This window comes from Symphalangus syndactylus, chromosome 9 (genome assembly GCF_028878055.3).
Source record: "Symphalangus syndactylus isolate Jambi chromosome 9, NHGRI_mSymSyn1-v2.1_pri, whole genome shotgun sequence".
Lineage (NCBI taxonomy): Eukaryota > Metazoa > Chordata > Mammalia > Primates > Hylobatidae > Symphalangus > Symphalangus syndactylus.
In genome coordinates this window covers 106,822,708-106,839,381 of record NC_072431.2, presented here as the reverse complement: position 1 = coordinate 106,839,381, position 16,674 = coordinate 106,822,708, and the positions used below count along the sequence as shown (strand labels likewise).

General features: G+C 52.3%; 1 protein-coding gene and 1 non-coding gene across 2 annotated transcripts in view; both read right to left on the bottom strand.

Moving 5' to 3' along the window:
* The window catches only part of SHB (SH2 domain containing adaptor protein B), a 151,931-nt gene that overhangs the window by 13,978 nt on the left and 121,279 nt on the right, over positions 1-16,674 (bottom strand). The window contains exon 5 of the mRNA XM_055293640.2: positions 15,782-15,901. Within this exon, the coding sequence (XP_055149615.1) occupies positions 15,782-15,901 (120 nt within the window). The remainder of the gene's footprint in view (positions 1-15,781; positions 15,902-16,674) is intronic.
* Positions 3,545-3,606, bottom strand: LOC129490868 (U7 small nuclear RNA). The gene has a single exon (XR_008660351.1). It is a non-coding gene; the product is annotated as a U7 small nuclear RNA (small nuclear RNA).

Here is a 16,674-nt window from a genome sequence, read left to right as displayed (position 1 = left end):
GAAACCCTGCCAAGGACCTTTTGCAAACTATATGAATGACCGTGGTTCCTGGTGGAAAAACTCCCAACAGTTCTTGGGAATCTAGGCCTCAGTTTCTTCATCTGTGAAATGGAGAATAGTTTACAATGTTCCCTGAAGTCCACTGCAAGCTAAGTAAAGAGCTCAGAAGTGGGTGTTGGGGTCCTGGCTTCTGCCTTCTCAGGCCTTGGTTCCCCCATCTACATGATGAAGAGACAACCTTTGAAGCTTGGCACATAGGAGATGCTCACACAACATGGGAAGGAAGGATATTAAACGAAAGGACTCGCCTTCATTACAGACACCCCCGAGCCCCAGGGCTGGAAGAGGAGTGGAGGTTTTTAAAAAAGTTTATTCAAGTGTTTCCTAGAACATCCACCAGTACCCAGAGACTTACTTATTAAGCCTGTGGCCCCCTGGGTCTCTTTGCAACCAAAATCTGTTTTAAACTCACCCTCTAAGAGATTCTGATGCATGTTCAAGTTTGAGAACCATCATTCTAGCTCCATCTGATGATGGAAACTCCTCTGTAATATGTGCAATATTTACTGTCCAGCTTTGCTACTTACCACCATCACCAGAGAGCTCATTCCCCACCAAGACAACCCCTTCCAAACAGACAGCTTTGCCCATGGTTAAGTTCTTCCATGTCCTGAGCTGAAATGTGGCTAACTACAGCTTGCTGAGGTTAGCCCAGCTCCGAGCTCTAGCTCCTGCAGGCCAAGGCCAAGGCCACTGCTTCTGCCCTGCGAAGGTCCCTCAGAGACAGGAAGACCCGGGCTGCTCTTTTCCAGCTGTCCCCCTGGGGCAGAATTTCCTGTCCTTTCCCATCCTGGTCATTTCTGCTGCCCATTCCCCAGGCAGTCACACAGCGGGAGCCAGCAACTAAACAGGGTCCTGTGGGGTCTGTCCAGCTTGGCCATCAGCCCTGCCGGTCAGACACAACTCCGTCATTAACACAGACACTCCTGAGCTTCAGTTGAACTCCTTTTTGGGGTCTGTGGACCTCCTGAGTCCCTCCCTCTTCCAGCCCCTCCCAAGTCCCAAGAGACAGGGTCTTACTGACATGCAAATGTCATCAGGTATAGTAATACTCATCTCTTGACCACCCTAAAAGGGGCATGGGGCCAAGAGCTTTTCTGTGGTGGGAAGGGATGGGGGTCTTGCTTTGTTGCCCAGGCTGGAGTGCAGTGGCACATTCATAGCTCACTGGAACCTCTAACTCCTGGGCTTAAGTGATCCTCCTGCCTCAGCCTCCTGAGTAGTTTAGGATTACAGGTGTGAGCCACCATGCCCAGCTAATTCATTTTTTTCTTTTGTAGAGAACACATCTCACTATGTTGCCCAGGCTGGTATTGAACTCCTAGGCTCAAGCGATCCTCCTGCCTTGGCCTCCCAAAGTGCTAGGACTACAGGCGTGAGCCACTGTGTACAGCTGGGTCCAAGAATTTTAAGAAGCAAAAGCCCACTGGCTTTGGCCACACTTGGAAGGTTTGGAAATGGAGCGTTGAAAGGTCACTGTCAGCTCTTCATAGTCGGGGTTCTGGGGGGCAAATCTTCTCATGTTGGACATTCATTCTGGAACTTCTTGACAACCTCTTTCTACAGGGTGGAGAATTTTCTCAAAATTAAATCTCTGGCTCTTTGCTCCCTAATGAAATTGATTTCTGCCTTGACAGACAACAAAGGTTTCATTTTATTATTTGGCTTGGGTTTGACCACATTAATTACTGCTGTTTTTTTCCCCCCTGCACGTCTGCAAGTAACTGAGTTCCACAAAGTTACTTACTATAGGAACTGACTGCTTCCTGAAAACACAGCTGACACAGAAGTAAAACAGGCAACCTAGCTTCTTCAGAGATGACATTTTGGTTAGGGTTGGAACAATTCAAACAGGAAAATGTATTTTCCTAGCCTGAAAATCTGAACTCGACATGGAGTTATGCAAATCTTTGGAGACTGTGAGTCTAAAATGTGGGTGTCCAGGTCACACCATCTCCTGCATTTGCTGCCTCAGTCATCTTACCATCGATGTGTCAGAATCCTACACTGCCTCGAGTTTCTAATCACTGTTACTGGCATCATTCTTCCTGCCCCTGAGAACACTCTGCAGACGCCTGTTCAAGCTATACCAGGAGCTAAGAGAAGCCTGCCCAGCACCGTGCAAGTGCGTTTCTCCCTGAGAGGTTGTGCTCGGCCTCGGTGGGGCATACGCCTTTAGTGCCAGGAGGAAATGATGGGCACACGGCTTGCTCTCTGGCAGACTGGGAGGTGGTGGGGAGTTGTTGAAGGGATGGAGGGATGGGATGTAGAGCACTGGTGTGGCCATAGGTGAGCCCCTGATCTCTCTGAGTCTGTCTCCTTCAGCGTAAAGTGAGGTTGCTGTGGGGAATCAGAGAGAGCTGACTAGGGCTGTGGAGTGTACAAAATCGTGGTCCTGGACCACGACTGCATTTATGCCTCACAACAATCCTGAGATGTAGGAACTATTACTCTCCCCATTGTACAGATGCAGAAATGGAGGCCACACAGCTAGTTAAGACGCAGAATCGAGATCTGAACCAGGGAGGGATTCTGGCTCCAGGTGGTCTACCTTCTTAGATATGATACTCTATGCTCTTTCTCTTGAGCCAATTAGAGTACCCCCAAATAACTGAGGCACAGAGAAGTCACAAAGAAAAGCTCAAGACAGATCTGGAACCAGAAATGCGTTTCCTAACTCCAAAGCCAATGAGCTTCCTGCTCTGCCTCGTTAAAGGAAAAAAAAAAATCTCTATTATAGGCCCGGCAACTTTAAGAGGCCAAAGAAGGCAGATCACCTGAGGTCAGGAGTTCGAGACCAGCCTGACCAACATGGTGAAACCACGTCTCTATTAAAAACAAAAAAAATACAAAAATTAGCTGGGTGTGGTGGTGCACACCTGTAATCCCAGCTACTCTGGAGGCCAAGGCAGGAGAACTGCTTGAACTTGAGAGGCGGAGGTTGCCGTGAGCCGAGATAGCGCCATTGCACTCCAGCCTGGGCGACAGAGTGGGACTCTGTCTCAAAAAACAAAACAAAACACCATTATAAAAGAGATTCACTGTGGAAAATCCAGAAAACACAAATCTAAAATAAAAAGAAGATAAAAACCTGCCATTTCATCAGCGCAGATACTGGTTAATCACAATTTGGCATAGTGCCTTCCTATATTTTTCCCACACATGCGTACATGCATGTGATATATGGCTACCGACTGGACTGACCTTTGTAATCTGATTTTATTACAATCATGGCTCATTTTGAATGTTGTGATTATTTTTCTCCTGAATATAATCTCCAAATGTTTCCTGGGTATCTATCATGTGCCAGGCCCTCTGGGGTGTTGAGACCGAAAGACACATTCCCAAAGGAATGCTCAGCCAAGAAAGGTTCCTAGCAGATGACAAATCATTTCACGCTACAACCCTGAGGGTCAAAATCAGATGTTAGACAGCAAATTCAGAAAGCAAGGTCCCAGGGTTTATGTACCTAGATTTTTTACTGGGGGGGTTTCTAGTAAAAACTGGAAAATCTGCTAGACAAATTCTAGAAGAGCTGTAACATTTTATCCACCTCAGTTTTAACCTGGAAACAAAAACTGGGTGACATTTTACAAAACAGAGAGAGGCTCTGTCACTTCCAAGGGAAAACTGAACAGCCGGCCACCCTAGCCAAGTTGGGACTTACACTGCATAGGCCTTTCCTCTCATCTCCAACCTAAATGTCCTTGTACTTCGCTGTTGCTTCCCCATAACTTCCCCAGTTTTCTCCTCTCAAACATCTTAACATCTGAAGTCCTCCTCAACTGGCCCCTCCTCCAGGAAGACTTCCAAGATGCCCCTAGTCACACTTTCTTCCTCCCGCGCTTTGTCTTCTGCCACACCTCTGTCCATCACAGTACTTCCCTACTGTCCTGTCTCCTTGTCTAGACTGTGAGCTTAGAGTCTGACATGTCTTTGTCTCCTCACCCAGCTGACAGCCCAGGGCACGATAAGAGCTCAGTGGTGAAAGCCACGCTCCTAACTTGTCTATAAGCCCTGCCCTGAAAGCCTGTGCTTAAAACGTGGCAGGGGGATCTCCAAGCTGCCTGAGGCCATAAGCAGAGTGTGGATTTTCCAAAGGAAATGGCAAAAATAAAATTAAAATTAAAAAAATGGTTTTAATTAAAGCATTTGTAATAAGCTGGCTTTGCCAAACCCAATTGTTTCTGATATTCCTCTTGGGTGAAATAATCTTTAAAAAGATAAGAAAAAAAAAAAAAAGCAAAGCATTATTTAAAGTGGCAGAAAACACTCGTGCTGGAAGGAGGATGGAGGCTGCTCACAGGGGAGCTTCCTAGAGAAGAGCAGGTGCAAGACACAGACCCGCGGATGGAACAGCCTCTGCTCCAACAGAGGGCAAGGGCGCGTGCGTGTGAGTGTGCCGCACACACAACAAAACCTCATTTTATAGCCCTAGCATTTGAACTGCGGGAGCGAAGACGAGGGCTATAAAATTTGACGTCTGATTTTATAAATCTGCCTCAAGTACTGACAATGTCTGTGGAGAAAATGAGAGAAGAAGAAAATACAGTGCTTGGCAGGGCGCGGTGGCTCACGCCTGTAATCCCAGCACTTTGGGAGGCCGAGGCGGATCACGAGGTCAGGAGATCGAGACCATCCTGGTTAACACGGTGAAACCCCGTCTCTACTAAAAAATACAAAAAAATTAGCCGGGCGAGGTGGCAGGCGCCTGTAGTCCCAGCTACTCAGGAGGCTGAGGCAGGAGAATGGCGTGAACCCCGGGGAACGGAGCCTGCAGTGAGCCGAGATCGCGCCACTGCACTCCAGACTCCAGCCTGGGTGAAAGAGCGAGACTCCTTCTCAAAAAAAAAAAAAAAAAAGAAAGAAAATACAGTGCTTACGGGGCTCCATAGGGTGATAACCCTGGGGTGGGAGCTGGGACATCTGGGGGCTCTACCAGCAGCCTTCCACAGGACCGCAGGAAGGTCCTCTTGCCTTCCTGTGCCTCAGTTGACCCCACCAGGGTCTTGACCTGGATGATTCAACTCCCTTTGGGCTCTGACTCCCCAGAGGTCTGGGGAACAGTCAGGCCCTGCCCTAACACTGGGATTTTACCATGTGAAGTTAGTTGCTTCAAGCCCCACCAAATGCCTCTAGGTAAGGGCCAATCATGTTTCCTGTGGGGCCTTGGCATTGCTTACCCAGCTATCAGTAAAATAAGCCCCTACAGCACAAAGGTTCTGTAAACGACCCTACCTGCATCTGTGCAGCCTCTCAGAGTTTACAAGAGCTTCCGCTGCCATTGCAAATCTGGGCCTCAGGGCTGAGAGGCTGAGACGGGAAGTGACTCACTGGTGACCTCCTGGCTGGTAGGAATGGTGGGATTCAGGCTGTAATCCCCGGGCTGCTGATCACAGCCTTCCTCTCCATGCAGCCACCCTTTCACTGATGGCAGATGTGACGTCTGCAGCTGTCCTCGTGGCCTTCCCTGCAGCACCCTGTACGCCTTCTCGCAAGTCGCCAACCAACTCATTCCCAGATGGCTTTTGCAAAAAATATTGTTAAATAATTCAAATTAACAAGATGTTAGAAATGTGATTGGAAATAAATGTTTTTCTCATTTGGAGAGACCACCCAGTGCCTCAGAAGGCAACTGTCCTGGGGCACAGGAGGTTTCCTGGAGACGGACGGGCAGTCGGAATGCTTCCCTGGTGGCGGAGCCGCACAGGCAGATTTATGTGGGCTGATATGAGACAATTAAAAACCGGCTGGAAATGTAATCGGGGCTGCTCAGACGCTGGAGAAGACCAACGAGCTCCGGTAAAACAAAGGGTAGTGCCGCATCCCTGGCTCAGAGGGGAGACGCAGCAGTCCAGGGAGGGAACCCCAGCCTGGTGACGGGCACGTCTGGCACTGCCAGGTTGGGGGGTGGTACACTGGGCCGTGAACTGGCAGAGTGAGGCAGAATGAGTGCAAGCACCTCTTGCCTCTGCATTTTAGGCAGCAGTGGGAAGCAGGAAGCTGAGCTGCAGGGAGTCTGTTTTCCTGGGTCTTTTCCAGGTCTACGTTGCAGCCAGGAGTGCCACTATCCACCCAGCTGCTCCGAAATCTGGATGTGGTCCTTGACTCCTCATTCCTCCTCCCTCTCATCAATTCTACCTCCACACACCTCTCTTTTCTACTCCCACTGCCCTAGACCTTCGCTCCTGATCTATCACACACCCAGGGCCAGATAGGGCTTCCTAAACTTCTCTCTCATCAGCTATGTAGGCCGCCTGCCACTGGCCCCTCTGAGTTGGCCTTGGCCTCCTACTTTGCTACCAGACAGTCTCAGCATCATCAGCCTAGCACCTGAGTGCAAACGGAGAACTTCTAAGCTTAGCTGGAGCAAATGGCTGAGAAGGGTCAGGAAAGAACAAGTGGTCCAGGAGCTGGGCAGGCTCAGCCTCTGCCCCTCCCTGACAACATGGCCTTAGGTTCCTAAACCCCTTTGAGCCTCTGTTTCCTCTTTCGTAAAGTAGGAGCAATGAGTTGCACTTTCTTCACAGCTGCTTGAGGGCTGGACCCAGAGAAGAAGCTAGACTCCTCCCGTTGGGTCATGGATGCTGACACTGTTGGTTTACAGCCACTCAGAACCAGCCCCTCTGGTTTCAGGTCTCTGGGCTTTCTCCATGTCACCACTGCCTGGGGAAAGGTGTCTGAGAAATGCTGGGCACAGGGCTCATGGTCACAGGTCCTGTCAGAAAATCCAGCTTAGGTCCAGAGACCTGGTTAGCCATTGGCTGGGCTTCTCAGTGCCTGCTTGAGAGGAATGGGGGTGTTTCTATTGCGGGAGACCTCATAAGGTAGAAAGAGGCCTCGAGCTGTGTTGCAATCTCATCTCTTTACTCATTAACTGTGACATAATGTGAACACCAGTTTCTTTATCTGTAAAAATGATGGCAATGGTTGCTACTCTTCTCGAACATACTATCACAGTGTGAAAGCTGGCTGTTCCCAAATATCAGGCCCTGTGCTGGGCATGCTGACCCGTATCACCTTACTGACATGTTACAGCAGCCCAGAGCAGGTGGTGGGGCAGGATTTACACTTGCTGCACTAGACAGTAAACAGAGGGCTCAGAGAACAGGCAGAACTCAAACTAGGGTCTGTCTGAACCCTTCAGAAAGGAAGGGTGCAAATCATGGTGACTAGTTTGGGATACCATAACTTGTCAGAGGCAGAGCTAGGATTTGAACCCAGGTCTCCTGGGCATAGGCCCAGGGCTGTTCCTACACTCTCCACCCCTACCGAGCCAGAATCACCAAAGCACCAGGCTCGGAGTACAGGAGAGGTGCCAGTCTAATGTTGAGGGTGGCATCCTTGGCAATGTTTTACCACCAGCAGGGCACATTTTCTCAGTAATTCTGAAAAAAGGCAAATGTCATCTAATATTCCTCACAGTGTCCTCTCAATGGTGCACTCTCTTATCCTGCAAGGCATCTGCACATTCTAAAGTTCACTGTTCTCATTTAGTTCTCTGCAAAGAGCGTTTGAGGAGTCTCTGTTTTGCCTACAGCAGCTGCTTCTAATTGTGGCATTTCTTTTAAACCTTTTAGAAGGAGAAAACACAAAGCACGCTAATTGAGCAGAAAGTTCATTTTTCCTCCATCAGCCCTGAAAGGACATGAAATCCTCCATGTGATAAGAGCAAAGAGATAGACCCCCTCTTCCTCCACCACCACTGCTGCCCTGACTCAGGCTGGCTCAAATGCTGCTAGCAAACAGGGCCTGCTGGGAAAGCCAGAGGCAGGCAAGCTTCTTCCTCTTTCTGGGCCTCAGTATCTCCACTTGTTCAAGATATTGGACCAGAAAATGGAAAAAGTCTCTTTCTGTTCCCTAAACCCCAAGATTTCTGCTCAGGGTACTCCTGGAGCTGCTACCTTGACTGGCTGCCAACATGCTTCCCTATGAGATGAGGAGGCCAGACCACAAGTTCAGAAGATGGGCAGGAGAGCTGGAGGGGCAGCAGCATGGTGATAAAAAAAGGATACCTGTTGAGTGGTCATCATCTCCAGCTCCTGATGAGCAACTAGGAGGTCAGAGAAGTTCACTCACTCATCCAAGGTCACACGAAAGCACAATGTACAGAGTGCAAGAGAGGTGAGAGGTTCAAGACAGGTTATCCAGGAAGAGGGTAGCCTGGATTGGACTCCAGCTCTGTGAGATTCTCCAGCATACTTTCCAGCTGTGGCGACATAAAATCTAGAACCCATCATCGTAAAGGACAGTGGATGTGGGCACAGATGGAGACTTCCAGGTTGAACCCAGATAATTTGCAATGCACTGGGCCACACCGAGCTCTTTCCCCAACAAACTGTGGCTCTCTGAGGTCTATAATAAAGATATTTGAGCTACCACTGATAGAGCACTCACTATATGCTGGGGCATATGCTAAGCACTTCACATATATTGTCTCTTCATTAATACACCTGTGAAACCCATTTTATAGATGAGAAAACCAAGGCTCAGAGATGTTCAGTCCCTTTGCCCAACACTACCCTGTTAGTATGTGGTGGAGCTGGGTTTCAACAGCCTAAGCCAAGATCCAGAGCCATTGTCTTCACCACTGTGCAGAGCTCCCTCTGTTGGGGGAGTCATGGGGCACATGGCCAGGAGCTCAGGGCCCCTGCAACCACAGCTGAGCAGTGTGCGGGTCCCGAGGCGAGCAGTACTGTACCCGTGCTGCACACACCTGCCTTCCCTGAAGTTTGCTCTTAAAAGGCTTCATCATCCCTGCAGGGGCCTGGCTGGGGAACACAGTGACTGACTAAGTCCACTGTCAGGTATTCAGGTATGCTGGGGCTGTGCAGGGAACTCAACAATGGCCAGGGAGGTCCCACTGTGGCCTTGCACGGACCGCCCTGGTGGCTCACACATGGGAGCAAGCAACCACCATGGAGCTAAGTGTCGAGTCTCAGATGTTAACCCAACAAGGGGATGCTTGGATGGCAGAAGGAAGTGGAACCTTGCTCCCTGCTGATAGATGACGGGAGAGCAGCCTTTCCTCATATCCCCACTCCCACCCGCCCCCAAACCTTTATTATTTCTTGCTCCTAGCTGTCAGCAGCAACAAACTAAGATTAATCACTTGCCTGCCTGGACCCAGACATGCCTACTGTTTGAAAACTCTCTCCTTTGCTATATTAATCAATGAAGGGACAGACAAAAGAAAAACAACCCTAACTGCCATGCACCCCCAGTGCCCCTCAGCTCTTCTTGGCCCTGTTACACCCACCCGACCTCCTCCGGAGCTGCCGGAGGTATTTGCCGGTTGAAGACTGAGTACCCAGCAGTCAACACGAACCCAGCTGCTCTAAGCCGGATACAAATAGATGTCATCAAGCAATCTGAAGGACAAGAGGCAAGTTCTTGATAATGTCCTGCTCCTCCTCCCCTCCTTGGAGGAGATGGGACCTTCCTGCCATCCTTGGACTGAGAGGAAAGTGGTCTAGTCATGGAACCCTTAAACTGGAAGCAAGTTTATTAATCAGACCCCAGACCCTCATTTTATCGATGCAAGTGGAGAAGATACCTGCCCAAGTCACCTAGTGCAGCAAGGACAGCCTGGACTCACCCAGGGCTCTGTCCACTCTGCTGCTTCCATGGTGATTTCTGAAGGCTCTGGAAAAGCTGGGAGAAGCAGAGACTGGCGTGTACTGAGCACCATCTGTGTGTAGGGCTTATCTGCCAAGCCTTACTTCTTGCTGAGGCAAGCATCCTATGATGCTTAGGAAGGTGCAGTACCTTGCCTAGCATCGGGTGCGGGGAAAGAGACGGAAGCGGGACTTGGATTCAGGTATCTGACTGCAGAGCCTGTGTTGTTCCTCTCCATCTTGAAAAGGGCGGCCTCGGTCTCCTGGGATGCCTGCCCACATGCTGTTCGCCTTCTGGACTCCTACATCAGGCCCCTCCCCAGCTCTCGGTCTGTGCCAGTTCACGTGGCATGTGTAGGGACATGGCGGGGAAGGGGGGGATCATTGCGGGGATGGGCAGGCAGAAGCTGCGTCCCTCCTCACCAGTACTCATGGGCCCCCTAGTTCACTCATGGTTCTAGAATACAGCCCTGACAATAGCACTGCATCATGCTTCAAACCCTGAGGACTCCCTGCTGCCTCACAGGTAAAGCCCCGACCCCTCCACCTGGTGATCAGGGCTACACCTCTCTTGGGCTCAGATGAATGTGTCATTTGTTGTTCTTATGCAAGCTCCGCACTGCCCTGTCTCTGGGCCCATTCTCTCTGCAGCCTGCCTTTTCTCCCCTGTCCATGGGTCTAAGACCTGCTTATCCTTTACATTCCCCTTCCTGGTTCCTTCCCTCTTTAACAGCCTGGAAACTTTCAGAGAGAGTACTTTCTGCTTCGGGCAGCCCTCAACACATTCTCCGTGAGTTACAGGTATAAGTGTCTTCCTTTCCTTGTCAGGCTGTGAGCTCCTGCAGGGCTGCAGCTCATTCAATAACTGGCACTGGACGGGGCAGAGCTCACGGGCTGGGCTGGAGAGGCTGCGAACAACCAAGTGCCACATCATGATGGAAACAGGCCAGACCCCAGAGGCATCTCCCTAGGTCACATTTGCAAGATGCCGGGCAATTTGCCTTCGGGGATTAGAAAGCCAAAGGTCCCTCCATAAGGACTGTATGCAGCCATTACCTCCACTGGCTTTGGGACTCTCACCACCTCAACCAAGCAGGGGCTGGGTCCTTGTCAAAGCTGCTGACTGCAGAGGCCTCAGAGGTGCCACCCAGTGCCCCTTCCCATGGGTCACACAGGATCCCTGCTCCATGAGGGCAGAGCCTGCCCAGCAGAACTGGAGGCCACAGCACTCACCCCACCTCCCTGCTGTCTGCTCCCAGCTACAAGTCCCCCAGTCTTTGAAGTCCTTCGCTCATCTTGTCCACATTCCTTTGCAAAAACTCACCAAACCAGAACTTGCGAAGACTCATTCACAGGCCAAAGTGCCTTAAGAGCCTTTTAATGAGATTTTTTTCAAGGCTTTTCATCCCTTTCCTCCACTGCCAGCCTTTCCAGAGACAGGAAACTGTGTTAAGAGTTTGACATTTTCTTGCCGATTTCTCAGCTCAACCCTTTGCTCCCTGAGGCTGGAGTGAGAGTATCCAGGGGCCAGTGGTGGGTGTCGGGTCAATGGGTTGGCAGGCAGCCAAGGGGGAGAGTTCTGCAGGCAGGAGGGGATAAGGAAAGTGTTCAAGAGCAATCAGGCAGAACCGCTGAAGACGATTCACAGTGGGGGGCCCTGTCATGGAGGGGGCTCTGAGATGTGATGAGGTGTGCAGGTGCCACCGTGGGTCACTTCAAGTGCAGAAAGTTGGGGGGTGGGATGCAGACAGGTGGCAGCTTGGGCTGATCCAGGGACCTGTCTGGTCACAGTGGGAAGCTGTCACCATCTCTGTGGTCAGTGGTCAGCTGCCAGCCGGGCAGCCTTACATCAACCCTGAATCCCTTCTGGGTGTCGGTTTCCCCACCCATGAAGCAAAGGGACTGGAGTAAATGGGTCTCAAACACTTCTAGGTTTGACGTCGGAAGACCTTTCGACTGAGTGTAAGGAGGAGATGGGAGGACACGGCTGGGAGTCCCATGGCCTCCACTCCAGTCTTGGCTCTGCTGTGGACCCTGGCAGGTATTCAGCTTCCCCCATCCTAAGATGAGGAAGAATATGCCTCGCAGCAGGACCCCGGTGAGTGCAACCTGCACATCAGTGGCCCCATCACTGATAACTGCATCTCAACTCTTCTGGGAGCCCCCGAGACCCGCCAAGGCTCTCCTGCACCTCCATGGCTCTGCCTGGGCCGTCCCCTCTACCTGAGCTGCCCTGCTAGCCGTCCCTGTCTGGGGAACACCTGCCTTCTCTTGAAGGCTCAGGTGCAGCCTTCTCCCTGCAGCTTCTCCTGACTCTCTGTGGCAGGGACTGCCCACCCATATGCCAGCTCTGGGCTCCCAAGACCCCCTGTGCAGACCTGTGTACAACAAGACACAGGCTGGCCTGGCCAGGCTGAGTCCCTGGAGGCTGGGCCTGACTGTTCTCACCTCTGGACTCTCTCTGATGCCCAGCCCAGTGGCTGGTACAGAGGGCTCTGAAAAATATCTGCTGAGGGAAGGGTGCACGGAGTGTCCTCTGAGGCTGAACTCCCCCAGATCCTTTCTTCACCCTAGAACACCCTCAGGGCAGGACAAACTCACATGAAAATGGCCAGAGGCGGATAACCAGCATAGCTGGAATTCCAATGTCAATTTGCACCAAGCTCCTGACAGTGTCAGGAATGCCATTCCCTACCCACCCCTGCCAGGCCGGCCGTGAGTATTTGAGAGATCAGGCCCTTCACTTGGTGGCTGGCAAAGATGGTGCTTGCTCCAGGCAGCCAGGACATGCAGTACCAGGACGGTTCCCCTTGCGGTTGAGGTGATTCATTCCAGGGCGTTGCTCCCCAACCAGCAGCTGGACTGGTCACCAGGAGCTGGGGCTCCTCTGGGAAGCAAGTTCATCTATCCTGAGTGGCTGCCTGGCTCGGCCATAGGATGCCTAGCCCAGCCCACCTCCCCAATTCTGGCATTCTTCAGGGGAAAGCTGGGCAGGTAAGAACAACCCCGGCCTTTGGAGGTGGTGATCTAATGCCTCTAGATCTGCATGCAAAACTAGACCTCACCTCCAGCTCCTCTGGGCTCAGACAGGTCACCCAAATGACAGTTCCTGATACTGAGGTCCACGGGATGGGTGCAGGAAGGCAAACACAGAGTCTGATGGTACAGGCTGCTGGGCTGCCTTCCCAGTCTCCCTCCACCACCTCCCCTCACCTGGGAGGGGCAGGTGGTCCGGCCCACAGATGGGGACATGGGGAGAGTTAGAGAACCCCTGATGTCATTGGTGGAGGTGGCCTTAGAGCCCATCAAAGCCCAACTCCCCACTGGACAGATGTAGGGGAAGAAACTTGGTCACACAGGGACCAGCGAGTGGCAGGACAGGACTCCTATCCAGAATTCTGGACAATGGGTCCTTCCTGTGGCTCTTAAAAATGGACTTCAATCAAACTGCAGGGCTGACCCCAGGTAACAGGGGCAGGGTAATGGGAATCACACTAGATAACACTGACACAGCACTGTCTGGGCTGGGAACACTGTCTGTCAGCAGCTCATTGCCATATGCAGTGCACAGATGAGGACACTGAGGCCCCTGTGGTGTGACTGGCCAAGGCCACAAGGCCAGTGAGTGCAGGAGGCCTGGCATGAGGCCTGTCCCCTGCCTTCCCCACCAAACACAGCCGGGCCCTTGGGACTACATGCCTACGCTGTGAGGGCAGAATCAATGTGTCGTCAAGGGTGGTCCTACCCTCTAGGGAATGGCATACCCCAGCGAGGAGGGGAAATGACGCTCCTGGCCCTCTGAGCCCCACTGTGAGCTGGCATCTGGGTCTGCTTTTATAACTGAGGGTACGCTGCATAGGGGATTGAGAAACGTATTCTGCAGGAGACAGCTGGTGCTATTACTTCTGCCACTGGGTCTAGGTTCCTTGTGTGCTCCCTGGTTGGGACCTCAGCCCTGGCACATCCTGGGTACTCAATAGGCTGCTGTTCCCTCGAAGGCAGGTCTGCGCTGGAGTCACCACAGGGACCCAGTGTCAGCCAGGCAGGCCCTCAGTTCAAGGCCTCAGCACTTCCCCACCTCTGCCTGGATGAACAGGAAGCTGGAGCAGCTGATGGGGCTCTGGTCCTCTAGGATGAACGGCCCGGCTTGGCATGGAGTGCTCTGTCCCGTCCTCCCTGATCCTTTCGTGAAGGCCCCTCCAGGCCAGGCCCCCAGCCACGGGGATTCCAGGAGGAATGAGGTTCACTGAGGAACTCAGAGACAGATGGGGAGGGAGACAGAGTGATAACCCCAAATGACCAGTGCCCCAGAGGGTCCCTGGAGCACTGAGGAAGCCCAGTATGCAGGGAAGGCTGGTGACACTGAGTCCTGTCACTGATGCCACCTGCTTCCTTTACCTCTCACAGCCCAGAAGAGTGCCATTCACCTTGACGGCCTCATCAGCATGCCTGGTGGTGTGCACGCCCCCCTGCCGCTGTCCTCTCCTCAGTCCAATTCTGCTCCTCTGGCTTTGGCCACCTTCTGCCCGGCCCCAGTTGCAGTTTAGCATATTGAACTTTCCTCGGCTGCCATAACCGACCCGATTCTTTCAGCCATCAGGTCTGATGGCAGACAACCAATTACGCAGGCACCAGCAGCCTGGAGAAGAGCAAGGTACCTATTTCTTGTTTGTCTTGAGTGCCCTACCCGCTGGGCTAGAAGTTCCCTCTGCATCCTCTCTGGTTAGGCGGTGGTCCAGCCTTTGGTCTTATTCCCCTAGTGATGACAGGCTCACTATCTTGAGTCAGCTTGGGTAGCTCTAATTCTTGATCTGCTCTGGCTGTTAGGAAACTTTTCCTCTTGCAGAGCTGGCATCTGTCTATGCATCGTCTGCCCACAAGTTCCCTGTCTGCACATCGGCTCCCTCTGCCCTGACAGTCCTTGAGAGATGCATGGTCCCCACCCCGTGTCCACATGCTCTCTGTTCTCTAGGTGGACTCCCAGAGCCTGTGTGCCTTGCCCTGCCTGCCTCTGCCCACCTCTGCCCATGCCTGCCGCCCTCCTGACTCTGCAGTTTGTCACTGTCCCTCTCAGGGCAAAGCCCAGAAGGTGTGGGGGGAGGGGTCAGTCGTGAGCACAGAACACAGGCCAGTTTCACCTTCCCTGGTTTTACTGAAGCCTCTGTCTACAGGGCTGGCATGTGTGTGAGCTCTCCTGACAGACATGTCCCGGAAGGTCTGCTCTCCCTCCCACGGCCTCTAACAGCAGTAAGTGGGACAGAGAGGACGCCAGGCAGAGGGCTTCACTGCTTCTGGGGGGTCTGTGCTGGCTGAAGAGCCTGGGTTTACATCCCAATTATGTCACCAGCTCTCTATGTGTCCTTGGCAAATCCCTCCTTTCTCTGGACCTCAGTTTTTCTGTAAAATGGGTTTAGGCATTCTTTTGGGTCCCGTCCAGCAATAGCACCCAACTAAAACATGCTTTTCTTATTTCTGGGCCTGCCATCCTGACAGAAATGCCTCACGAGTCAGCAAGACCTGAGAGTTTCCAAAGCTGCAACAGGCAGTAACACCAGCTCTTCCCAGTGCTCCTCCTAGACTTTGTGCGACACCCAAACTCAGGCCCACCCAAACTGCAAGCCAGAGTGCTAGGAAAGGGTCATGCTCACAGTGGCAGAGAGTCACGGGCTGGTCACAAGTCCTGGCCCAGCCACTTGGGCCAGCCACACCGCCCTCCGTGAGCCTGTTTACTCATCTGCAAATTGGCGACGATATGTTCCTCAAAAAAATCAAAGGACTGTCGTCGTGGGCTTTGAGAGCGGGATGAGGCATGCTAGGAGCTTCGTACCACCCCGGCTCACAGCAGATGTGAAAGCTTTCTTGGATAGTTAATATAAAATCCTAGGAGAAGGCCCCTCATCTTCTGGAAGGGCAGCAATGGCAAACATAAAAACTCCTCTGTATCCCAGGAGAATAGGATCCAATTGAAAAACCTAGGCTTGAAATAACGTGTGCTGGCAAGTTTCCCAGGGGACATTGGCGGGTCTTTCTGCCACAGACATGGCGGCCGGCTGCACTTGCAGAGGCTGCTGAGGAGGGCTGTGGGTGCTTGGGGCGGCACTCACCTCAGGGAGAGGGAGTAGTCATGCTTGCTGGTCTGGCTGTTCCGGACAAGGTAGCTACACTCCTTGCAGAGTCGCAGCAGGTTCTCGGCATCTCCTCTGCTGATGGCTCCATGATACCATCTGTGGAGAGGGCAGAGAGTGCTCAGAGCCCAGCACGATGAGATTCCCATGGCCCTGACCTGCCTTGGGAGACTCAGCACCCACAGAGAGCCTCCCTATACAAGCAGGCATGCACTGGTTCATTCCATGGGTACCCACTGCCCGCCTGCTGCTGCCGGGTCCTGGGGAGAGCACAGTGAACAAAACCCAGTCTCTTTTCACGGGAAGCTTATGCTCTGGTGCAGGGAGTCAGGCCACAGACACTCAAGTCATCACAGAGCACACAGTGAGGACAGCCACCATGGAGATGAAGTGGCATAGGCTCATGCAGCTGGGGGCTGGTGAGGGACTATTTCAGGCAGGGTGGCCAGGGAAGCCTTCTCAAGGTGAGGTGGCTCACGCCTATAATCTCAGCGCTTTGGGAGGCCGAGGCGGGTAGATCACCTGAGGTCAGCAGTTCAAAACCAGTCTGGCCAACATGGTGAAACCCCATCTCTACTAAAAATACAAAAATTAGCCGGGCGTGGTGGTGGGTGCCTGTAATCTCAGCTACTCAGGAGGCTGAGGCTGGAGAATAACTTGAACCTGGGAGGTGGAGGTTGCAGTGAGTTGAGATCACGCCACTGCACTCCAGCCTGGAAGACACAGCAAGACTCCATCTCAAAAAAGAAGAGAAAAAAAGAAGAAAGAAAAAAAAGTGACATTTCAGTGCAGACCTGCAGGAGGCAAGGAGGGAAGCCAGAGAGGAGCTTTCTTGGTAGACAAATCAGCAGTGAAGGCCAAGGCAGAAGGCT